At 63.7% G+C, this 23,191-nt stretch overlaps 8 protein-coding genes across 8 annotated transcripts; 3 read left to right on the top strand and 5 right to left on the bottom strand.

Annotated features, from left to right (window-relative positions):
- The first annotated feature begins 5,068 nt into the window (after positions 1–5,068).
- On the top strand, positions 5,069–7,831 carry EMIHUDRAFT_420605 (hypothetical protein). Its single transcript, XM_005759393.1, has 5 exons — positions 5,069–5,939; positions 6,136–6,279; positions 6,439–6,495; positions 6,651–7,612; positions 7,762–7,831. The coding sequence occupies exons 1-4, from the start codon at positions 5,106–5,108 to the stop codon at positions 6,924–6,926; spliced, it is 1,311 nt and encodes a 436-aa protein (XP_005759450.1). The 5' UTR covers positions 5,069–5,105; the 3' UTR covers positions 6,927–7,612; positions 7,762–7,831.
- Positions 7,832–7,910: 79 nt separating this feature from the next.
- On the bottom strand, positions 7,911–9,641 carry EMIHUDRAFT_461821 (hypothetical protein; the record flags this gene model as incomplete). Its single annotated transcript, XM_005759392.1, has 7 exons — positions 9,161–9,641; positions 9,022–9,088; positions 8,720–8,894; positions 8,373–8,642; positions 8,265–8,289; positions 8,094–8,143; positions 7,911–7,936 (listed from the first exon to the last, which is right to left on the bottom strand). Coding segments are annotated over exons 1-7 (1,008 nt in total), but the record flags the coding sequence as incomplete, so codon positions are not given.
- Positions 9,642–10,033: 392 nt separating this feature from the next.
- Positions 10,034–10,633, bottom strand: EMIHUDRAFT_198254 (hypothetical protein; the record flags this gene model as incomplete). The annotated part of the gene is made up of 2 exons (XM_005759391.1): positions 10,034–10,342; positions 10,547–10,633. The coding sequence occupies 2 exons, from the start codon at positions 10,631–10,633 to the stop codon at positions 10,034–10,036; spliced, it is 396 nt and encodes a 131-aa protein (XP_005759448.1).
- Positions 10,634–12,250: 1,617 nt separating this feature from the next.
- EMIHUDRAFT_350728 (hypothetical protein) lies at positions 12,251–12,820 on the top strand (the record flags this gene model as incomplete). Its single annotated transcript, XM_005759390.1, has 1 exon — positions 12,251–12,820. The coding sequence occupies one exon, from the start codon at positions 12,251–12,253 to the stop codon at positions 12,818–12,820; it is 570 nt and encodes a 189-aa protein (XP_005759447.1).
- Positions 12,821–14,188: 1,368 nt separating this feature from the next.
- On the top strand, positions 14,189–16,524 carry EMIHUDRAFT_448447 (hypothetical protein; the record flags this gene model as incomplete). Its single annotated transcript, XM_005759389.1, has 7 exons — positions 14,189–14,748; positions 14,890–14,989; positions 15,283–15,333; positions 15,758–15,819; positions 15,928–16,043; positions 16,322–16,426; positions 16,513–16,524. Exons 1-7 carry the CDS (start codon positions 14,247–14,249, stop codon positions 16,522–16,524), a joined length of 948 nt encoding a protein of 315 aa, XP_005759446.1. The 5' UTR covers positions 14,189–14,246.
- A 419-nt stretch (positions 16,525–16,943) lies between these two features.
- EMIHUDRAFT_62208 (procollagen-proline dioxygenase-like protein) lies at positions 16,944–17,568 on the bottom strand (the record flags this gene model as incomplete). Its single annotated transcript, XM_005759388.1, has 2 exons — positions 16,944–17,171; positions 17,329–17,568. Coding segments are annotated over 2 exons (468 nt in total), but the record flags the coding sequence as incomplete, so codon positions are not given.
- A 2,267-nt stretch (positions 17,569–19,835) lies between these two features.
- EMIHUDRAFT_432935 (hypothetical protein) lies at positions 19,836–20,654 on the bottom strand. Its single transcript, XM_005759387.1, has 3 exons — positions 20,538–20,654; positions 20,274–20,458; positions 19,836–20,147 (listed from the first exon to the last, which is right to left on the bottom strand). The coding sequence occupies exons 1-3, from the start codon at positions 20,614–20,616 to the stop codon at positions 19,995–19,997; spliced, it is 417 nt and encodes a 138-aa protein (XP_005759444.1). The 5' UTR covers positions 20,617–20,654; the 3' UTR covers positions 19,836–19,994.
- An 870-nt stretch (positions 20,655–21,524) lies between these two features.
- Positions 21,525–22,744, bottom strand: EMIHUDRAFT_448445 (hypothetical protein; the record flags this gene model as incomplete). The annotated part of the gene is made up of 5 exons (XM_005759386.1): positions 21,525–22,100; positions 22,169–22,196; positions 22,264–22,344; positions 22,416–22,493; positions 22,570–22,744. 5 exons carry the CDS (start codon positions 22,739–22,741, stop codon positions 21,947–21,949), a joined length of 513 nt encoding a protein of 170 aa, XP_005759443.1. The 3' UTR covers positions 21,525–21,946.
- Positions 22,745–23,191: the final 447 nt, after the last annotated feature.

Raw genomic sequence — 23,191 nt, 5'->3', positions numbered from 1 at the left:
GAGAGTAGCTAGCACTGTTGATTGTTGATAGGTATTCGAAACCACGCCGACTCATTCCTCATTGTCTTAACCTCCCGTGACGAAAAACGACCGACGCACCGGGCGCCTGCCCGAGATCGAAAACCGTAGGAGGCATCAGAGCAAAATTGAGCCCGCTCGATGTAGAAAAAATTATAATGGTCAACCTGCCGATTCTCGATCCGGAAGCCACTCGACCATCGAGGGGTCAACGGCCGAAGTAAGCTGAGTAGATGATGGTCTAGCGGTAGCGTTCAACCGGCGACCCATACCCGTAGCACATTACCGGGGGAATTAGACACAACAGATACGCACACACCGACGGCGACGCCCGAAGTGCCAAGAAGGACGTCATCAGTACGAAACCTCAGAAGGCCATGGGCGCCGAGAGAAACATTCCCCCGAGAGGACAAAAGAAAGACTAAACCGAACCTCCTTCCCTGGTTCCCCCCGCCAAATGTCGCCGTTCTCGGGGCATGCTATCCTGTGTAAGCAGGGCAGGTGGGGGAGGGGGGCACTCCCACGGACGTATGTATCCGTGTGGTGACTGTCTCTAGCGTCGGAGGCAAGAATATTTAATTTTCCTCATTGTCTTAACCCATAATTTTCACATAATGTCGACTGTCGTGTTTTCGGTCCCTTTCCGGATTCCGGTTTCCGCGCGGAGTCCGGAGACGATTTACGTTCTCGCGTTCCCGGCGTTCGCGGCCGGCCGCGCGGATATCACAAGATATATCTCCCGCGGGCGGGAGAGAGGTGACTAGACTCTACAAGAGCGCTCGCGTCTTGTCGTGACAGGCTCACACCGCTAATCCTAATGGAAATGGGTTTGGACCAATACAGCATGCATGTGCCTGTGCCTTTTGGTAAGCGCGCGGCTTCGAACATCATGGCTTGCGCCCTCCTACCTCACCCGCCCGGGTCGGAGCGCGCGAGCGCGGTGTGCTCCGCGGCGCTGCGCAGCCGGGCGCTTGCCACAGAGAGCCACTCCTCCCCTCCCGCCTCGTCGAGCCTCCGTACCCGCACCTCCTCCTCCCCCCTCAGCACCCGCCGCGCGAGCACCCGCGCCGGCACCCACGCGCCGCCAGCGCCGCCGCCCTCTCCGCTCGAGCCTCCGCCCTGGCACCAGACTCGCTCGCCGAGCAGGAGGCCGCGCCACGAGGGAGCCTCCTCCTCCCCGCCCGCGCCGCCGCCCTCGCCCGCGCCAGCCGCCGAGCCGCCGGTGCCGTCCGCGCCGCCGTCAGAGGACTCTCGGCCTGCGTGCGCAAGCGCAGGGCGGTGAGGTGGGGGGAAGCGAGGGCGCGGGAGTGCGGCGTCGTGCAGCGGATTCAGAGAGCGCCGCGGGAGTACGGGGGCTGCGAGTACAGAGGGTGCAGCCGAGCCCCGGTCGAGCCCGGTCCGACTCGGCCGCTCCTTAGATACTTGGGGAGTAGCCGCATCCGCCGTCCGCATCTGGGGCCTCGATATCTGGGGAGATACGGGGAGATATGGAGTAGACGGATCTTCGTCTGCATCTAGGGCTCGCTGCCTCCGTCCGAGTACTCGCCTGCAGGAAAGTTCCGAGAAGGTTCCGAGAAGGTTCCGAGGCGGGTCGGAGACGGGTCGGGGGAGAGGCGCGAGCAGCAGCGCGCGAGGAAGGAGAGGTGAGAGTGAGAGGTGAGAGTGAGAGGTGAGAGGTGAGAGGGAGACGGGGGACAGGGGACAGGGGACCCACCTGCAGAGACAAAGCTGCCGCCCTCGCTGCCGCTGCCGCCCTCTCGCGCGTCGCGCGCCGCGCCGCCGATCGCATCGGCAGTTAGGCCGGACGGCGCTGCCTCCTCCTCCGCCGGCTCCGCCGCCCTCTCCCCTCCGCCCTCTCCCCCGCCCTCGCCCTCGCCCTCGCCCTCGCCCTCCTCCTCCTCCTCGTCGTCCTCCTCCTCGCTGCTGCCGTAGACGAGGGCCCACTCGAGCGGAGGCAGCGGCGCGAAGAGCCGCCGCGACACCTCCTCGGCGCGCGCGCGCGCGGCCGGGTCGTGCCCGCGGTACGGGCCGACTGGCGTCGTCGCCTCGCCGCCGCCCGTCGGGCGAAGAAAGTCGGAGAGGAGCGGGTCGGAGGGCGGGACGGCGAGCAGCAGCGCGCGCAGGTACGCGTCGAGCCCGGCGACGCGCGCCTGCACTAGCTCCGGCCGCAGGGCGCCGCCACCCAGCGAGCCCGGCAGCCACGACGTCAAGCGCTCGGCCGGAGGCTCGAGACTGGAGGGCAGCCCCGGCGGCGGCGGCAGCCTCTGCTTGGCCGCGAGCTCGCGCAGCTGCGCATCGAGCCTCTTGAACTCGGAGAACCGCCGCTCCACCACCCACTCGCGCAGCTTGCCGCCCTCGGTCAGCCGCTCCCACCCACCGCCGACCCTCCGCCACGCCGTCGCACTGGTGCCGGCGGCGGTGTCGTCGGCGTCGGAGATGCGCTCCTCGAGCGCGAGGGCGTAGACGGTGAAGGCGGCGCCGCGCTCGTCCTCGGCGGTGCGAGAGGCGACGGAGCGGAGGCGGAAGCCGTGCCGTTCGGACGCAGCGGCCATATTTTACACAAAAAAGAATTTTACCCGCAAAGAATTTTAGTATGGTTCAAGACACTGGGAGCTCGTGAAAAAGAATAAAAAAGGAACTAAACGATTGGGGCCGTGCAGCATGGGGTCCGACGCGAGCGACGGCAGCGTCGGGAGGGAGGAGGCAACGCGCGGCGGCAGCGAGGGGACGGCGGCATCCCGCTCGGAACAAAGGGCGCGGGCGGCGGCCGCAAGGGAGGCGGGCGAGGCGGCGGGCGGGGAGGAGGGAGTGGCCGCGGCCGCTGGGCCGCTGAGCGGTCTTCTGTGGGCGATCTGTGGAGAGCGGGGCGGCGTTGGATTATAGGGCCATAGGGGGGCAGAGGGAGGGCCCCCCCCCGCAGTGAATCCCCGTATCTAGCCTTAGCAATGCTGGCAGTGCCGCGCACGCGCGCTATGTTGGTCTACACCTTCGTTATTAAAGTGAGACGCAATTTTCGGCACAACAGGGGGGGTTACAGTGCTCAAACTTTACCGGTATGAGACTGGTATTTGGCGATATTTTGATTAGTTTTGGAGTGGTATGGTATAGTGGTATGCGAAAGTGGTATGCGGGGTTTTCAGTAGTTGTAGCGGCTGTCGGTGTGGTCCCGGGGGCGAAACCATGCAAAAGTGCGGGTATTACCCGGGTATACCCGGGTTTTTCCAGGTATACCCGCAAAATACCCGGCATTTTGCCGATTTTGCCGATTTTGCCACCAAGAAGGCACTCCGACTCGCTTTGATTTCCGTGAGGCAACTGGTATCCCGTACCACTTTTTGATTAGTGCAGGCCTTGGGTTTGATTAGCCAAAAACTCCCATACCGGTAAAGTTTGAGCACTGGGGGGGGAGCCCGCAGAAGCGGCGTCAGACCACCCTGACCAGAGACCTCTATCGGTATCTGCGAATCATGGGCCTCGTTTCCAGCTCCACCACACACCGTCACCCGCCGCCGCCCTCGAGGCGGGTGGGAGAAGTCAGGACTTGCATGCCAAGACCACGACGCTGTTGCATTCGTGCTTTGATGCCAGCTGGTACATCTTCTTGACATCGTACTTGTCGTCAGAGTGCCACCGTTCTAGCATCTTGACACCGCGCCCTGGCGTAATTTTGTACAGCCCGACGCACGGAATGCGGCTGTCGCCCACCAGCACATAGTTCGGAGTGACGTCGCTGTTTGGCCGCACGTGGAATTGTCCGACGTTCTTGACGATCCGCCGTTCCTTGGCCATCCTCTTCAACGCTGACTCCGCGTCGCGCACCGACAAGTTGTGGCCGGGCTTGGTGTATGTGAGCAGTGTGCTCGGCAGAGAGAACATCGATTGGGCTTTCAGGGAGCTGTGTGCGATGCACAACAGCGCCGATCCCGGGAGAACGTTCGGATCAAAGTTCCCGATTAACGGGTTCATAGGCGTCATCATTTCGTCGCCAGTGTCCTCATTAGAGTCCTTGCGCATTGTGGGCAAGGTATTCCTAAAGCCGGCGAAGTCGAATGGACCTGCTTCGTCTGGACCATCGTGTTCCTCGTCGTCCTCAGGCGGCCGAGGAGGCGGCGGCAAAGGAGGCGGCTGCGGCCTCCTCGGCCGCCGAGGCGGCGGCCGAGGCCGCGGCAAAGGCGGCGGCGCCGCCTTCTTTGCCGCCGCCTCCGCGGTCAGTGCCTTTCGAATGCGCTCAAGGGCTTCTGCCTTCCCAGCATTGCTGTTGAACTTGCACCCGATGAGCAATGATGCGCCTAGGCCTTTCGCCTCCACGTAGCTAAAGAACTTGTCCTTTGTCGTGCGGCTGTCGGCAGTCAGAGGGATATTCATGATGAATAGGTGCGTCTATCTTCCTGCAGCAGTGTCACTCGTCTCCCGCCCACGGCAAAATTGGAGAGCAGCCGCGCGCCGCGCGTGAGTCAGTTTTCACTTTACTGTGCTCGTCTCTCTCTCTCTCTGCTCGTCCAATGGGTAACGTATTTGCGAGCACAAAACGCAAGCACTCTCGCCCAGGCAAGCGACGCACATTTAATAATAGTCGGACCACTACGCATCAAAATGATCAAAATGATTCTAAGAGAGATTTTAGAAAACCAACTTCTTCAAACCCTGTCAGCAGAGTCCTCCTGCGCGCGGCAGCGTTGACCGCACGGCCTACTCGCCCAAGTACTCGCTCTCTTTATGTCCCACCATGCTGCATGCAGAGCGCATCTCTCTCCTCTGTTGTGCGAGGCGTGAACCGCGCCATTCGCTCTCACCTGGCAACCCTGTCTGCACGTCTCGCGCGCGCGTGAAGGCCCCTAATGACGTGTGAGTGTTAGAGTTGTTCAAAGTTGTTTGGTATTGAAAAATCTCTCTCTCTCTCTGAAAGGACGACGCTCCGCCTCGAGCACGCGTCGCTGGCATCCTTTCTTTTGTAGATAGACGGCTAGCTAGGATTGTGAGCAGCCTCGCTCTCAATCCTTGAAGTCGAAGGATTGTGAGCTGCCGGACTTTTTTTGTGACGTCCGTCCCACATCCTTGGGTGTCGGGCTTGAGGCCCGACTTGATCGATGGGAGCTTCGGACAGCAAGCCCAAGGAGGGCTCCGGCTCGACCCCGCAGGTTCCCGAAGGACGCAAGTCCATCGCGCACGAGCCCAACGAGCTCTTCTCTCCTCGCAGGGGCAACGACGAGGCGTCGGGTCCGCTGGCCGAGTCGCTTGGCAACGCGACCCGCCACGGCGTGAGCCCGGGATCTGGCGGCGCGGCGTACGCCAAGATCAACCAGGACCGGGGCGTCGCTCACTGGCCCTACAACGGCTCGCACAACGAGGCCCTTTTCTGCGTCTTTGACGGACACGGGCGCAATGGCGAGAAGGTGAGCGAGTTCTGCGTGAAGGCCATTCCGGCGGCGCTGCAAGAGGTTGGGGCGGAGCTTCGCGCGGACCCGCCGGCGGTGCTGCACCAGACCGTGATCGAGGTCGACAAGAAGGTGCTCAAGAAGGACGGCGGATCCTTCGCCAACATGTGCGGCACGACGTCGACGATCGTGTACGTGCAGGGCTCCACCTGCTGGGTGGCGTGCTCGGGCGACTCGCGCGCCGTGATGGGCTACGTCGAGCGCGGCAGCGTCAAGGCGCGCGACCTGTCCGTCGACATGAAGCCCGACGCGCCAGGCGAGAAGGAGCGCATCCTCGCCGCGGGCGGCGAGGTCTCGGTCGGCCGCGGCAACGGTCCGTCGCGCGTCTGGTGCGATGGGCGGGTGGGTCTGGCCATGTCGCGCTCGATCGGGGACGGGGAGTGCAAGAAGTACGGCGTCATCGCCGACCCGCAGATCCGCAAGTTCGACATCGACGTCGACCGCGGCGACCGCTTCATCATCTGCGCGTCGGACGGCGTGTGGGAGGCGCCACTTCCGAGAAGCTTCCACACGGGCCGCACCGCCGCCACACCCGCTCGCTAGACGAGAGCCTTGCTAGTCCTCTGCCGCCCTCTCGCCACCTCGACTGCCACCAACGCCTCACCACCACCCGCCCGGTGCGTGCCTCGTGCCGCCTCACCGCCCACCTCGTTGCCCGCCTCGTTGCCTTTTGCCCCCGCAGTTCATCAGCTCCAAGGAGGCGTGCCAGATCGTCGCGAAGGAGTCGGCGTCGGCGAGCAAGGCGTGCGCGAGCCTGGTGCAGGCTGCGGCGCAGCGCTGGAAGAAGGCAGAGGGCAACTACCGCGATGACATCACCGCGATCGTCGTCCGCCTCCCGTAGATGCGGAACACGGGCCCCTCTGTATTCCGACTAGCACTCGAGAAGGACACACCCGGCAGGACGCAGCCGTATTCAGCAGCAATCAGCTAAGCCCCTGCATTCGCCCCACTCGCTGCATTCATAGCCCGCGCGCTCACAACGCAGGTCCGTCTCCCCTTCATCCAGCCCGACGCGGACGAACCGCCAAAGACGCTCGACCAGGTCTGCTCACGCGCGCGCGCACCGGGCCTTGCACCTTGCATGCCGCGGGGATCGCCGGGCCCTGCACTTTGGAGGGGGGGCTCCTTCCCATCGTCCCAGATGCCCCACGCGAGCGTGCGCAGAAGCTCATCGTACCTCTCACCTTCCGCGACCAGGTGGGCGTGTCTGGCTCAGTCAGCGGCCGTCTGAGCGGCCACATCGACCTCGACGGCGGTGTCTATATCAACCTGGGCGAGACAGGCCTCGAGCAGATCGCCGAGGGGCGGCTCTCCACCGCCGGCGCTGGCGGCGGAGGCGGAGGCGACGCCTCGGACTTTGCAAAGCGGCGGCTCTCCGTCGCCGCCAAGCCCGCGGACGACGACGACTGGGAGAATGGCAGCAGTGGCGATGACCTGGAGGTGGAAGTGGAGATGCCCGCGCCCGCAGCGTAGACGGCTGGCCTGTCGGCTGGACAGCGGCTTCAGCGAGGCCCATTGCGAGGAGAGGAGAGGTTGTGCGCATCTGCGAGGACGAGTATGAGCTTGTGATGCGTCTCACTGTGTTCTGGGGGTCGTCCACTCTTCGTCTGAGGTTGTTCCGCTTTGCCTCGAGTTCGTGTAGCGAGCCTTTGGTGCCTCGTGACGGAGCTCTGCGTGGAGTTGTAGAGGCAATAAAAAGAAACACAACTCGAAGAGAGAGCGAATGGCGGGAGTCGAGACGACGGCACGCCGCACCGCGCCGCCGCGGACCCGCCAGGCCGCCGCAGCCGCCGCCCCGCGCGCCCGCCCGCCCGCCCGCGCCGCTGTGCGCTGACGGGGGAAGGCGAGAACGGACGCAGCTGCTATCCACCCACCGTGGATCAGACGCACTCAGTGACTGTACAGTGAGTGTGGGCTCCGCAGCAGGAGTGTACACATGCCCACACCTTACGCTAGTGGCGGCGCTACAGTAGAGAAGATGCGTCGCCGTTCTCGTCGGCGGGCGCGACGCCCCGCGAAGGGCCAAACCCCGAGCCTCGGCCGAAGCTCTCGGACGAGAGGGCGATGTCTCCCGAGGCGAGGCTGCGCGCGGAGACCTTTCGCGCCGCGTGGCGCAGCGAGAGCAGCGGGACGCCGTCTGCGGACGGGAGGCACCTCCGCGGCGCGAGGGCGAGATTAGACGAGATCAGCCGAGATCAGCCGAGAGCGGCCGAGAGCAGCTGATCAGCCGAGAGGAACCGAGAGGATCCGAGAGCGGCCGAGCTTGGCCGAGGTTCAGCCGAGGTTCAGCCGAGATGAGGCGCCTCCGTAGCGCGAGGGCGAGCACGCCGCCAGAGACGAGCAGCGCAAAGGAAGCGGCGGCCCCAGGGCCAGGCCGCAGCGGCCTAAGACAAGAGAGCTGCCACTCAATAGAAAGCTGTGAGGGGGGAGGGGCCCTGGGCCAAGCGAGGTGGCCGCGGCGGAGGGCGCGGCGCGGCGCGGAAGTCGCGCCTGTAGATGCGCGGCGGCCGTGAGGCAGGGGAGAGGGGCAGTGAGAGGGGCAGTGTGAGCCGTGTAGTGCAGCAGTGGGAGCAGCGTAGCAGTGTTAGCCGTGGAGAGGGGCAGTAGTGTAGAGGTGCGGCGGAGCGGCGCGGCGCGGAAGTCGTGCCGGCAGAGGAAGGCGCGCTCGACGACGTGGCCGGCCGCTGGACCTGCCGTCGACTCGACACGTTGGGGATCTCGGCTGATCTCGGCTGATCTCGGCTGATCTCGGCTCGTCTCGGCTAGTCCCGGCTGATCTCAGCTGATCTCGGCTAATCTCGGCCGCCATGCCTGCCGTCGACACGTTGACAAAGTCGTCGTCCCACGAGCCTGGCGAGTCAAGACCACCCGAGATGGGCCGGGATGGGCCGGGATGGGCCGGGACGGCCCGAGATCAACGTCATCCCGGGAGCCTGGCGAGTCGAGCCCCGCACGGAGCGGGTAGATGTACGCGCCATCGGTGGTCTCGTGCAGCTGCCCATTTGGCTCTCCCGGGCTCCACGGGTGCGGCCCTCCGTCCCTGGACCCGTCGGTCCAGCGCCACTCGCCCTCGCTCTGCCGGTCGGTGAAGCCGATCCAGCATTCCTCTGCACAGAGCGAGAGCGCGACCTCGTTCTCGGCGGCGGAGTGGACGGAGGCGAGGTGCATCCCGCGGGAGAGGCAGGCGGCCTAATTAGCAGTCAATTAGTAGTCAATTAGTAGTTAATTAGGGAGGCGAGGTGCATCCCGCGGGAGAGGCAGGCGGCCTCCGACCCGACCCACGACCGCTTCGGAGCCGCGTGGTACTCGAAGCAGGTCGAGGTGCGGCGCGGGGCGGAGGACGCCGCCTCGCCAGGGAAGGGCGCCGGACCGACGCAGGACCAGCGCTCGGCCAGGGGGATGGGCGCGGCGGAGCCTCGCAACAGCGCGTAAAAGTCGTACCTGTGGCAGCGCCCACTTGTGTCGTCGTTGTCTGTGTCTCGCTCAGTGCGACCGTCTCTCTGCCGCTGGAAATCCGGTGTCTGGTCGTGGCCGACGGGTGTTTCGCCGCTGCATCTCCCGGTCGCACCGCCGCCACGTCTGCAGACCCTCGGGGCAGTCCGCCGAAGAGGTGTACTCCTCAAAGCAGCCGCCACCTGTGATGGGTGTGTGGTGGATGGGTGTGTGGTGCGTGGTGGAGGCGCGGCAATGGGAGGGGCAGCGTGCACCTCGCTCGTCGTAAAGAAAGAAGTCGCAGCCGGGCAGGGCGTCGCAGCGGAAGGCGCACTCGCCCACGGTCGAGGCGAGGCCGTCGCCCAGCGCCATTTCGGGCGAGGCGCACTCGGCATGCTTGTGCACCAGGCTCCACGTGAACGGCGTGCGGTCGCCCTCAAGCGCATAGAACGAGACGCCACGCGCCTCGATCCAGCCGCTGTCGCAGTCTCTGCTACCGGCGTGCGACTGCCAGCACTCGAACGTTGTGCTGTCCCACAAGAAGTACGAGCAGCTTGCCTTCTCGCGGCACAGCCGGCCGCAGCAATCCGCTCCCTCGGTCCAGCAGTAGCCAAGCCGTGTTTCTCCGGCCGTGCAGAGCTGATCGGACCGGATGAGATTCCAGGTCGTCATGTACGCGATACTGCCGTCAGCCGAGTAGAGCTGAGGTTGTTATTGTTCTGGTTGTTGTTCGGCCTGGTCGGCCGGGTTGTCCTCTACCCCCGCGCTGCAAAACAGAGTTTTTACGAACAATTTCCAAAAGAATTTAGCAGCCCTTGGCCCTGCGACCGCGCACCCTCCCCAGGGGTCAGGGCTCTCTTGCCCGTAGCCCGATGCCAATCGTCCTCTGGGTGCGTGTGCTTCTTAGGTCATCTTAGGACTTAGCTCCCCGGCCCTGGGGTTACTGACTGCACTCCACTCCAAGGGCAAGGCTGTGTCCAGGCTGTGTCGAAAGGCTGTGAAAGCACGCCCACCCTAGCGGGATTGGAAGAACACGCCCGTAGAAGAACACGCCCGTGCTAAGTCTAAAGAGCCAAGGTGGGCCACACCGGACGGCCGTTCTTTCTGCTGCAAGTCCTCTCGATCGGCGTTGAATCCCGGCCTCTTTTTCAGGCCGTCTTCACTCCGCCCGGCGACTCCATGACGGCGGCGAGGCCGGCGCCGGTGAGGCCTAGCATGAGGCCCTCGGGCACGTAGTGCATGGGGTACTTGAGGGGCAGCCCCGGCGTGAGGTAGCCGAACTTGGCGTTGAACGGGTACACGATGGCGATGCCGAGAGAGAGGACAAAGGCCGCCTTGGCCGCGACCGCGGTAGGCACGTGCATCGACAGGTAGCACAGCACCAGCAGAGACACGCCGTGGCCGCGGATCCAGAACTCCATCCCGGGCGTCGACGGCATATCCCAGTGGTCGGTCACCTGGAGCGGGAGTCGGCCGGCTCTGCCGCGCGGTTCTGGTCATCGTTCAGATGTGTGTGCGTAACGCCTCTGTGGGTGGTGCGGCGTGAGGGAGGGCCGAGCGAGGAGTCTGTGGTGCGGGAGGGCCGGTCGAGGAGTCTGTGGTGAGGGAGGGCCGATCGAGGAGTCTGTGGCGGTGCGGGAGGGCCGATCGAGGAGACTCACCATGTTTGCTGGAATCAATATCATCTGCAGGGCGTAGATGCCGAAGATGACGGACGTCGCCTTGGTGTAGATGCTCGCGAAGCCCATGACTTGGTTGGATTGAGGCTGTTGATGAGACTGCGCCGGTGAACGCCGAGGAGAGGGGTGGACTTTTTGCGGGGTATGGTAGCAACATTAGTTGGAACCCTGGAGCCTGCCAGAACAAAATACAATTTGCTGGGGTGAGGACGGATATGAAAATTCTTTTTGTGACCGAGAGTTGCCCCCAAAAGAAATCACTCCCCCACTCATAAAATCGACAAACTCTCTCTCTAAAATCGTGGGGCCGCTTCAGTTCACCAAGTCCCCCCGTGGGCCGACCCTCCCATTTTATGAAGAATAAATTTCAGATTACCCGGTTTTTGAGATTCGCCTCGCAGATTACCCGGCCAACGATATTTTCCTGCTTAGCGCGATTTCCGAGAGAGATTTTTAGCAATACCAGTTTGTTTGATTTCCGTGAAACCAGTTTAACAACAAAACCAGTTTACCCAGTCTCCCACAATTCATGTTTCAGCTTACCCGGTCGCTAAAATTTCTCAGGGCAGATTACCCGGTCGACCAAGTTTCTCGTCCAGATTATCCGGCAACGATTTTCCTGCTCAGCAGTAATTTCATCAAAAAACTGACAAATCAGTTACAGTTTACCCAGTCTCCCACAATTCGCGTTTCAGCTTACCCGGTCGCTAAAATTTCTCAGGGCAGATTACCCGGTCGGCCAAATTTCTCGTCCAGATCACCCGGCGGCTAACATACTTTTCAATGTATGTGGCTCTTACGTACATTCCCGGAGGAGGACTGCTGACAGGGTTTGCGATGAGGAGTGACCCGATTTTCTCTTTCAGATTACCCGCTCGGGCAAAATTTCTCGTTTCAGCTTACCCGGACACGGACGGCTGCCTAGCCAGGCGCAAAGGCCGGACTCAGCGTGAACATCGTCCAGACAGAGAGCGAGCACCTGCGGCACGTGTCCTAAGGAGAGCTCCCACTCGGAATCCCCGGCCTCGTTTGCTTGAATGACGCAGTCGTGAATCCGTACAACTCTTTCAGATTACCCGGCGCATCCCACTACCGGGTGATCTGGAAAAAGAAATTCCGCTCCTTGGCCTGTACGAGGTTTTCCGGAAAACAAAAAGGAAAACAGAGGGTCCCCAGCACTTTGCGTTGCCGGAAATTTCCAGGGAAAACAGAGGGTGTTTGGTGCTCCATTCCGGAAACTCGCGAGTTTCCCTGAGTCTGAGAGCTGGTCTGGGGCAAAATCTGAGGCAAAATTGAGGAATCGACAAAATACCCAGGCGGTGAAAGGAAAACAGACGGGGTGCGAGAGGAAAACCTCGTACAGCCTAATCCGCTCCCGGGTAACCTGGAAACGACATTTCGCCGTGTTGGGTGGGTATCTAATCTGGAAACGACATTTTGCCGCACCTGGTGATCTGAAACCGCTCACGCCGGGTGATCTGGAAAACGCCGGGTGATCTGCAAGGCGAGTCTCAAATGAAGACAACCAACAAGAAAGAAATGAACCCGCAGGGGTGAGAAATCAAAGGCGGCACGCCGAGTCGGCAAGCGCGTGCGCGGCAAACGACCAAACATAGCAAGGCCGACTGTGTGCACATGCTGGTGCGTCTCATCCCGCTCGCCGCAGCGTCGGAGTCCTCGCAGCAGATGCTCGACTACTGGCGCTTCCACGGCATGCTCGTTGGCCCGGCGGCGGCGCGGCGCTGCGTCAAAAGCTTCGACGGCGTGATTCTCTTCATGCCATCAACATACGACCCCGCAGCCTTTCAGGCCGAGGACGCCGCGCAGAACGTCAGCCTTCCCTTTGAGGTGCGGACCCTGACGCTCCTCAAGTACTACGCGCTGGTGCTGTGGAGCCTCACCGGGCTGTGCACGCTCCTCCGCCAGACCAGGACGCTCGACGCGGCGGGAGAGGACGACGAGAAGCCGCTTCTTCCAACGCCGCTCGCGGTGCATCGGAATGTGGTCGAGTGCCTCCGCGCTCGGACCGGCGCGTCCCGCGTCACGCTGGCCCGCCGTTTCGAATTCCGTTTCCGCCTCATCGGCCTGTGGGTAGCCATGCACCATTACCGCTCCGCCTCCGGCGGCGAGGGGCGGCTGCATCTCGTGGAGGTCTACCAGTTTGACCGCAGGGTATGCGCAGCGTGGGCCTGCGCGATCGCGGCGCTAGCCATTCCGCAGCTGTGGAGGGTGCTGCTGCTGCTTGGAGTGACTTGAGGCATGGGGCGCAATGGCGCATGGGCACGGGGTTCAGGGTGTTGATTTTTTGTTCAGAAGAAGACTGCTTGACGATACCTGAGCCTACCTCACCTACCTGCGTGGTGTAGTACCTCTCTCACACACAGGTCACCGACTCACAGCGCGGGCCACCACCGCGCGCCGGCATCAGCAAATAAAAAGTGTGTGTACCGTCAGTGTCAGTACACAGTAGTAAAGCCGTACTGTCTACTGACCTTCTGAGCACTACTGTATTCTTTTCCCTTGCTTCGGGCCGGGCCTCAAATGCCGGGCCCGGGGTAACGTGTGTAGGGTAGGTCTGGCCCTCCCGTCGGGGTTTTCCCTCTCTTCAGGCTGGACGATTTTCACCGCAGAGAAAAAAGAAAATGTCCGCGGAAATCACGATGTCAACCCTCCCCCGATACGGCGAACAAGGACTTTTGCCGGAGGAGGTGGTGGCTATGACTTTGGACCTTTGCGAGAGGTGGCGAGCGGAGCAAGAGCGGGGTGTAGGCGCGTCCACGCGGCGCAGCGACTCTCCCGCGACCCTGGCCCCTCTCGTAGCCGCAGCCGTAGCCGCAGCCCCATCTCTTGCCGCTCTTCTGTGTCGGGTTGTTTGATGAGGGGTGAGGGGACGGATTGAAGATCCCTCACACCAAGATCGTGCAGGGCGGGGACACATGTACATGTCCCTAAATCCCATCTCGTCTCAGAGTTTGACCGCGTTTTATTTAACCCAAGCGGGTGATCTGATGCGTGTAATCTTTGTAGGGCTTGTGAGAGTGGCCTGCCAAGCTCCCATGTCACAGGAAGGAATGGAAGGAATGCCCAAATCACTGTGAGTAGTGAGAGTCGTGATTTCTTGTTGGTTTCCTAAAATCTCTCTCTCTCTCAGGAAGGACTGTGTGGAGTGTGGTTGCAGGAGAGTCAACCATCACTTTAGTTGGTTTAGTACCCCACCCAGTTATTTCTTTTTTAGTTTGCTTTCCCTTACCTTTTGAGGGTATAGCTGAGAGAGAGAGAGAGATTTTTAGAAGCCAACAAGAAATGTGTCGCACAGAGTGATTTGCGCTCGGCAGCTTGTCGACTACCAGCCGGAGCCGGAGTCGGAACCGTAGCCGAGATGGTCTTCGAGGGTGTCGAATACTTCTCTCTCTATAGCTGTAGGTGAGCCCGTGTAGGCGTACCGGTAGGTAGGTAGGTATGACGTAGGTAGGGGCAGGCAGAGGGGCCGGTCAGGACACTCTACAACAACTCATGTGTCATGAGGCCCGTCAAAAAAAGAATACACTTGCCGCGGTCAATTTCGCAGTAGAAAATCCCAAGAACGGCGTCTTCACAGGGGTGTCGCGTGGGTGCGCCGACAGGGCGCGTGCCGCCGCCCTCCTCGCCGCCGCCCGTGATCATCCGATCGCCCCTGTCGTCCATGTCGTCCACGTGTATCGCCTCGCCATCTCGTGACTCCACTTCCCCGCCCGAGTCGCTCGCGGCGACTCCACGCGACGGCTTGTGCGAGCCAGAGGGCAGCCTCCGCACGCAGCGCCGCACCACGGCCGCTGTACGCCGCCGTACGCTCGCGCTCCTCTCGGTCGGCCTCGTCGCCGGGACCGCAGACGCACTCCTCACGCGGCTCGCAATCACGCTGGACGGCGCGTCGCTCGCCGAGTGGCTCGCCATCAAGGGCCTGGCGAGCGCGCTCTTCTCGAGCGGGCTGCTGTTGCATCAGAACGGGATCGGCGCCGTCCGGCGCCTCCCCGCCGCGGCGGCGCGGGTGCCTGCTCACTTTGCCGCTGGCTCGCTACTGCATGCGAGTGCTCTGAGCTGCCGCGCCGCGGCATTTTACTCGACGGGCGGGTCGGCGGCGCTCGCCCTCCTCTTGATCTCCCTCTGCCCGTTCTGGGCCGCGCTGCTCGGGAGGGTGGTGCTGGGCGACGGCGCCTAGATGCGGGACACGCCGACCCCCCTGTATCGAATTCATGCCAGCACTCGAGACGGATCGTGCTCTTCGCTGAGTTAGTGCTCGCTGCGGCCGCGGCTCCGTAGCTCACAAGGGTGATCGGACTGCAAAGGCGACGTCCTCCCTCGCCGCACCGTCGCCGCGCTCGTCGCCGCGACCGCCGCCGCCGCCATCGGCGTCATCCTGCCAAGCAAGCCCGCGTACCGATGGATGTGCACGCCTGCGCCCCGCCCCACCCCGCGCACCTGCCCACCATCACCACTTTCTCGCCGGCGGGCCCACGGGGACCGTCTAACCGGTTGTCTGGCAAAACCCACACCATTGCGGCCGGAGGCGGCCCTTGGAGACCGAGCACTGGCGATCGCCCCTCATCCGCGCCCCTCGTCACTCAACAGCGCCTCTCGCGCCGCCCCCACGTCCACCCCGCGCCCCTTACCGCCCTCTGCCTCGCCTCTCCCCTTCACCCGCTCTCCACGTTGATCTACACGTTGATCTCCCCCCCCAGGCTGCTGCTCAGCGTCGAGGATGAGTTCGCCGGCGCGCGGCGGAGCGCCATGTTTGCCCTCGCCGCCGGCCTCTGCCTCGCCTCCCTCCTCACGACCAGCCGCTCTGTCACACGGCACAGCGACACTCCTCCGACGCCACACCTCTAGCCACACCTTCCGAGACCCTCCTCTCTCCGACACACGTCTCCACGCCCACGACACGCCCGCGACACGTCCCACGACACGCCCACGACACGTCCACGACATGTGCATGTCCACGACACCTCAACGACGGTCGCGTCCACCGACAACCACGAGGCGTCCACGAGCCCGTCCGCAGGTACAGCGACGCCCCCGTGGTTGGCCTCGCAACCATCGCCGGGTCGGCGACGGTCGGCGCCGCCTCGCTGCCCGTCGCTCTCGCCGGCATATGGACGGCGGCGCCTCTTACGAGATCTCCCGAGATCGCCCCGAGATCTCCCGAGATCGACCGAGCCTAGGTTTGGACGACGACGGGTTCCGAGACGCAAGCTTCTGGCCGATCGCTTTCTGCGCCGGTGTGCGCCGGGGGAGCCACCCCACGGCACTCCTCTCTCCGGATACGCCTCCTGAACAAGTGAACATGCCCCCGAAACAGACCCTCCGCTTCCCCCTTCTCTCCACAGGCGCCGGCGCGAGCCTCTTCACGAACGCGTGCGTCGTGCGAGCGCCGCGGCAGGTGAGCTCGGCGGAGGTGGGGGTGGTGCTGCTGCTCGAGAGCAGCGGCTCGCTGGCGCAGCTCGTCCTGCTGCTCGAGGCGCCCCCCCCCCCCCCCACCCCACCCCCACCCCCCACCCCCCACTGCCCCACACCCACAAGACACACAAGACACACACCCCCAGTCGGTAAACGGAGACCACGCGCCCGCTCGCACTCTTTGCCCCACCGGGCTTGCACTTGCGGGGGGCGGGCTCCCTGCCTGTGTCTTTGGGCGTGTGGAGCAGTATGCGGGGGGGGTAGACTGCCTGGCTCCTGCCCCACACACACCCGCGAGGGGGAGGCGTTGACCTGAGCCCTCAGGCGGCGATCTGGACCATCGCGGGCTACTCCTCCGCACGTGACTTTTGGAACCCGTGGATGGTGGCCGGCATCTCGCTCCTCCTCTTGCTCATCGCGGCGCACGAGGTGGCGCAGATGAAAGCGGCGCGCAGCACGGCGCGCCGACGGTTGTGTCAGCTCCTCGACGCGGCAGCGGTACGCAGCAGCCCTAGCACGCCGGCTAAGGGGGGAGCGGTGGCCGCTCGAGGCCGCGGTGCACAGCGGAGCTAGTGAGCTCCGGTCACGGACTCGCCGGCGAGAGACGGCGAGAGACGGCGAGAGACCGCGGGATACGGGGAGATACCGGGAGATACGGGGAGATACGAGATAGGAGAGGAGATACGCCAGTTGGCATGGGGTGTCGAGGTGTCGAGTCAGTGTCGAGGTTTGGTGTCGAGGGTGTGCATCGAGGGTTCGAGGCCAAGGCGCAAGGGCTCAGATACATATATTTTGACACGCCGCGCTCGCGGAGCGTCCGAAGAGCCCAGTCATACATCACACACACAAGATCAAGAAAGCTGCCACGCGCAGTTTCGTACTGACTACTGTGATCGTCGCAGCCGAACCCCAAATCCCACCCAACGCACAGTCCACAGAGCTCGCGTCAGAAGCCGAGCCGTCCGAAGAGGCCTCCGCGCTGCCTCGAGGCGGAGGGGGCTCTGATCCACACATTGATCGCGTATTTCACGCCGCGCAAGGGGGCGGTGCCGGCGTGCTCGGTGCGCTCGTCGTCCATGCCCGAGTCCAGGACGTCGTTGAAGACGAGCGCCGTGTAGGCGGTCGGCTTGATGCGCAAGTTGAGCCGCGGGAAGGTGGTGTGGCCGCCGTCCTCCTACGATCGGTTCCGAGAAGGCTCCGAGAGGGCTCTGAGAAGGCTCCTATGGGAGGGTGGCTCTACCCGCCCGCGCCTCCTCGGGCAAGTGAGAGGCGCAGATCGGGAGGGCGCACAATCTCGGCGATCTCGCGGCATCTCTCGGCTGCATCCGCACCTCGGGCAGATCAGAGAGGTAGATGAGGAAGGTGAGGTGGCGGCGCGGCTTCTGCGGAAAGTCGCAGAGATCGAAGAGGTCGTGATGCGCCTCGTACTTCTCGCCCGGGTGGTACCGCACCACCTGCAGCGGCTCGAGCATCGGGTCGTCGTAGCCCGAGAAGTAGGAGATGCGCGCGCGGATGGCGTCGACCGCCCAGTTGCGGCCTGCGAGCGTCGCCGTCGACGACGTCCTCCGGTCCTGGAAGCAGAATACGCCAACCTCAGGGCACGAATACGGTATTGTGCAGCGTATTCAGAGCACGGCGTGAATACAACGGAGAAGACTACGTATTCAGCTTCTGGGCCTCCGGTCCTGGGCGACAGAGCGGACTGGCGAGCGGTGGAAGTGCGACTCGGACAGCCGCAAAATCTCTGCCGCCTCCGCGGCCGTCACAAAGTCGTGAAGCAGCCGCACGCGCGGAGAGGCAAGCACCTGCACCACGCGCACCTCGTGCGGCGGCGGAGCGATCCTCCCGCCGTAGGACTCAAGCAGCCCAAGTTGAGGGTGCGGCGGCGCCGTCAGCGACACGGAGCGGCGCCGAACACGCGGCGTGCTGCGCGACACGTCCACAGGGCAGGTGAGCGCGTCTGCGCCGCGTCCGTCCCTGCGCCGCTGCGGCGGCACCGCCCGGCGCTGCCACGGCAGGGTGCGCGCGGCGGCGCACTGCGTGGGCAGCATGAGCTTGTAGGTGTTTTGGCCCGCCCATCCTGGCAGCCAGCACCGCTCGTGCGAGCGCGCCTCGCGGCTAGAGACGTCGATGCGCGAGGAGAGCACGGCGCGGGCCTCCGGCCTGTGTGCGGAGAGCACGCTGTCCACGTCCGACGCGGCGCACGACTGCAGGCAATCCTGCGCCATCCTCGTGGCATCGCTGCGGCACTCCCCCCGCGCGGCCCGCGCGGCGCACCCGCTCGACTTGTCGGAGGCCTCGCAGCGCAGCGCCTTGTCGCAGACGCCGACGCTCCAGCCCGAGTAGGTCGAGCGAGCGCACCGCTCCTGCACCGTGCAGGAGGTGTTGCAGAGCGCCGCCAGGTCCTGAGACTCGCACCGGCCGAGCAGCGACCACTCCACACAGCGTGAGTCGCGGTCGATCTTTAGGCCGGTTCGCTCCTCCCACGCGTCGCACTCTTTGCGGCACGTTGAGAGCATGAAGGCGGGGTTGCGCGAGCACTCGCCCGCCTGTGCATAGCCCGCACACTCCTTCTCCATCTGCTGGCGCATGCCGCTTCGCGTCTTTCCAGTCGCTTTGGCTTGGCGGCACGCGGCAGCGCAATGCTTGGCCATGTAGGAAGGGTTCGATGCGCACTCGCCGGCCTCTGCCCATGAGTTGCACATCTCCTCCTCGGCGAGCGCCGCCGCTGCCAAGACGGCGAGAGTGAACTTCATCTCCCTCGGAGCGCTGAGAAAAGAATTCAGAAGTCAATGCAAACTTTTTTAGATTAGCTCTTTGGAGTGCTGGCAGGGTTTGCGATGAGGAGTGTTTCCGTCCGATTGGTTTCCTCGGGTTAGCGTGCACCACTTCACCGCCTGTTCACCGCCTGCCACCTGCGCAAGAGCACGTACGTATTTGAAAACAATGAAGGAGAGAGTGCTCGGATTCACAAAAGCTCATCGCAACCCCCGTCAGCAGTCCTCCCTCGGGAATGTTCGTAAGAGCTACATACACCGACCTGGCTGTGTCCTGTGAGCCAGGCGAGGCCCGGGGGGCAAAGACAAAATCACCGCGAGATCAAACTTTAGACCCTCCCCGGAGTGTGGCTTGCCCGTCGGGGTCGGCCGCGCCGACACTTACCGACACCGACCGGAGGCGCTGCCGCTGGCTCCGTTGGAGACAAGTTCGCCTTTGGCAACACCGACGAACGCGCCCGCCTCGCAAACATGGGCTGCAAGCAACGGTCGCGGGCTCCGTGGGCGTCAACGGGCATTCGACCACACCACCGGCCTAATTAAGGCTACGTCAAGTCACAGCGTGGCCACTACCATGATGGCATCATCACACCAAACGAAACACAGTTCAACCTCTTTCTCCATGGCCCGGCTGCGGGGCGTGCAGCGAGTGTTCTGCCGCCGCTCCGGCCCGGTGCAAGCCCTTCTGCGCCGGCCAGACATACAGCTGGCCAGCAAAGTGCAAATGGAACGGATGCGACGAGTGCACCGAGTGTACGTAGCCGGGGACGGTAGTGAAGATTTGATTTGAGAATTTTACAACAAAGCTCCATCGCACAACCGCTGGGCACGGGACTGGCTCGCACTGGCACTTGATTTGAAGCATCGATGTCAGATCATGTCTCTCAAAATACGGGGCTGTGGGAGTCCCAGTTCACCACACAAAGATAAAACTGTGTGCCCCCTCCCGCCCGCGCGGGGGGACCTTCGGTGTTCGGAGAGACGCGCGAGCAGAGTCCAGAGAGACGCGCAGTTTATTTGCTTTTGGAGATATTGCATATATTGGTTATTTTGCTGATTATGCATTATCGTCACCGCGACTCACACAAAATACGCCATCGCGAGTGAAGTGGATCACTGTACATCGATACTTTGCGCGCCCACCGCTCCAAGCGGCGCGCGACAAGGCAATCAGCCGATGGCGCATCCATCCAACCCCCCGCCCCAAGGTTAAGTAAGGTTTAGTCATCCCATTCCGTAGGCTTGCGCAACGCGCGCGAGACGCCCGCCCTGAGCCGGTCGTCCTCCTCGCGCTCCTGCTTGAGCTCAAGGATCTCGTCCACCCCCACCCGCTCCAGCAGCCCCTCTGTCGTCTCGCGCTCCTTGTCGTCGTCCTGCGGCGGCCGGCGAGGGAGCGTGTCTAGGAAGAGCGTGGCAGGCGCTGACGCGTCGGCGGTCGTGGCGCACGCGCTCGCGCTGGCTGCGCGCGCGCGGCGTGTTGAGGGGGCGGGCGCGCGCACAATCTGCCCCAGCAGCACGACGTTCTCGCCGCGGATGACGTACAGCCCCAGCGGCACATCTGCAAACCGCTTGCCGACGATGACACGCTCGAGCGCGTGCTCCAGAACGACGTTCGAGAACTGGTCAAAGGTGCGCAACGTGCCGATGATCTTGCGGCCGTCCCGCAGCACCACCATCAGCTTCTCTGCGCGCCGACGGGGGGCGGGCGCTCTCAGCGGCGGCAGCAGGCGGCCGGCTGGCGCGGTGGCGGGCGGGAGGCGCACTGTCGAGCTCTTCGGCTAGGCTGGCTGTCCCGGTGAGGTTGAGCGCCATCACGTCGACATTGGCACCCGAGCTAGGCATCGGGTGTCGGCAACGAGGCGAGGCCGGAGTCGGGGTGTTAGAAGCGCTCTGCACCGCACTTGCAGGCGAACAAGAAAACATCCGCGAGGTAAGTCGGGTCTCCTGTGCAGTGCATGTGCAGATTGCGTGCACTCACGGCTCTCACACAAAAACATCTCTCTTGGCTGTCTCTGGCTCCCTCACTAATTTCTGCCCTCCCTCGCAGGCACTGCTGCACGCCGTGAGCTCTGTGTCTTGATTTGCCAACAATATACCTACAACTTCGAGGGTACTAGTAGTTTCCTGGTCACATCTCTCGAGCCGAGCCGATGCACGCTATGCTCGCTGCTCTCGCCACCTCTGCCGCTTCCTTCGCCCCGCCCACCGAGCCTTTCGACCGGCGAGTCTTCGACCGGCGAGCCTTCATCGGCGGCGCCGCGCTCGCCGCCGCTAGCCTAACGGCACCGGCACAGGCTCAGCGCTCGAAGCTCATCCCGCGGTCGAGCGCCGAGTCTACCGCTTCGTTCAAGCAATACCAGCTGTCAGAGGCCAAGTACAAGCCCGGTGAAGAGAGCGAGGCATTCAAGAAAGCTGAGGCCGCGCGCAACGGCGGCGCGGCAGGAAAGCCGTCCTCGGCGCAAGACGACCTAGCGAGGCTGGGGCTCAAGTCATTCTCGGACTCGAACACGGACATGTGCCAGACGTGGAAGGGCTGCAACGGCAGGTGAGACGCCTCCTGCGCGCGGCCTCCCGCCTGTGCTCTTGCGTGCCCGGCACAGGTTCGAGGAACGTCCTGTTTTTTTCGTATCGTTTTCAGTTGTGTGTCTATAGTAATACTATAGTGTCTTTTTCCATCTTTGACTTTGTGACTGGAGAGAGAATTTTTCGCACCAAACAGTACTGTGATGTGGGTGCGTCAGCACACCACTGAGTTACACTGCATCTCTGGTTGCAAAAGCGATGACTGATGTACACTACACTTAGACTCGGCGCCTACCCTCTCGCCCCGCTCCCTCGCACCCGCTCACACGACACAGCGCACTGTGCGTCTCTCTCTCCTAGTCTACTTCGTGTTTGGCGTCTGTGCGCCAGCAACGTGGCCGATGATCGGCCGCACCTCACCCACACGCACCTTCCCTGCCCCTCACCCCATGGTCCTTGGGCGGCCGTTCGCCCCCGGGGAGTGAGGCCAGGGATCATCATCTAAAGTGTGCAGCTTCGCCATCCATCGCCGCGGCATCCAACAGGAAGCAAACCACGGATTTCGCCCGGCGTCCGCACGCACAGCCACCGCCCGCACCAGCGCCGGAGGCAGCAGCGCCCGACTCGGCCAGGCAAACCGGCGCAAGGCTCACCAGCCGTAGCCCCAGCCGCCGTAGCCGCCGTAGCCGCCGTAGCCGCCGTAGCCGCCGTAGCCGCCGTAGCCGCCGTAGCCGCCGTAGCCGCCGTAGCCGCCCATGCCGCGCCAATACGCGTTCTGCCGGCCCATCATGCCGCGGCCGTACCTAGAGCGAAGCGACGCACACGCTCAAAGCCCCGTCGCGCGGGCACCTCCTCGCCAACGCCGCCTCACCCGCCATAGCCCCACCCTCCTCCGTATCCTGCGGGGCAGCAGCACCGGGCGTGAGAGCGGTCTGTGGAGGGCGAGCGGGGCCTGTGTGCGCGCACCGCCGTACCCGCCGTACCCGCCGCCATACCCCCACCCGCCGTACGGCATGTACCCCGACCCGCGGCGGTAGCCCATGTAGCCTGCGGACAGGGCGGCGGCGCGTGAGGCGATTGCGGCGGCAATCGGCGGGCGGGCGGGGACTGAAGCGCACCGCCGTATCCGCCCATCCCGTACATGCCATACCCGCCCCATCCGCCGTACGGGTACCCGCCGCCGTAGCCCCAGCCGCCTGAAGTTCAGCGGCGGGCGGTGAGCGGTGCGGCCGAGTGCAAACGGCGGGGGGGGTCGGAAGGAATGAGCATGACCGTATCCGTACCCGCCTCCGCCGTATCCGTACCCGCCGCGCCAGGGCCCGTACCCGCCGAAGCCACCGTAGAGCTCAGCCTCGCTTGTCATCGGGTTCCAGTATGCCCGCTGCTGGCTCTCGTAGACCATCGCCCTTGCGGGCGTCATCGGCCCCGCCTGCATGACCTGCATGGCGGGTAGGGGGGTGAAGATGGAGGTGATGGAGACAGGGGAGGCGGGGACGATGGAGGTGAAGGTGGGTGCGATGGTGGAGGCGGTGAGGGTGAGTGCGACGGTGGGGGAGGTTGTGGAGGTGGTGGAGGGGAGGGTGGATTCTTTGGCGGCGGGGGCAGGGTCGATTCTTTGGCGGCGGAGGCGGGGTGAGGGTGAATGCGACGGTGGGAATATCGTGGAGGTGAGGGTGGTTGAGGGTGGTTACGATGGTGGAGGTGGTGAGGGTGAGTGCGACGGTGGGGGAGGTTGTGGAGGTGGTGGAGGGGAGGGTGGATTCTTTGGCGGCGGGGGCAGGGTCGATTCTTTGGCGGCGGAGGCGGCGGGGTGAGGGTGAATGCGACGGTGGGAGTGGTCGTGGAGGTGAGGGTGGTTGAGGGTGGTTACGATGGTGGAGGTGGTGAGGGTGAG

Source organism: Emiliania huxleyi, assembly GCF_000372725.1.
Source record: "Emiliania huxleyi CCMP1516 unplaced genomic scaffold EMIHUscaffold_8, whole genome shotgun sequence".
Lineage (NCBI taxonomy): Eukaryota > Haptophyta > Isochrysidales > Noelaerhabdaceae > Emiliania > Emiliania huxleyi.
Note: the sequence above shows the minus strand (reverse complement) of the source record. Positions and strands in the feature narration are given on the sequence as shown.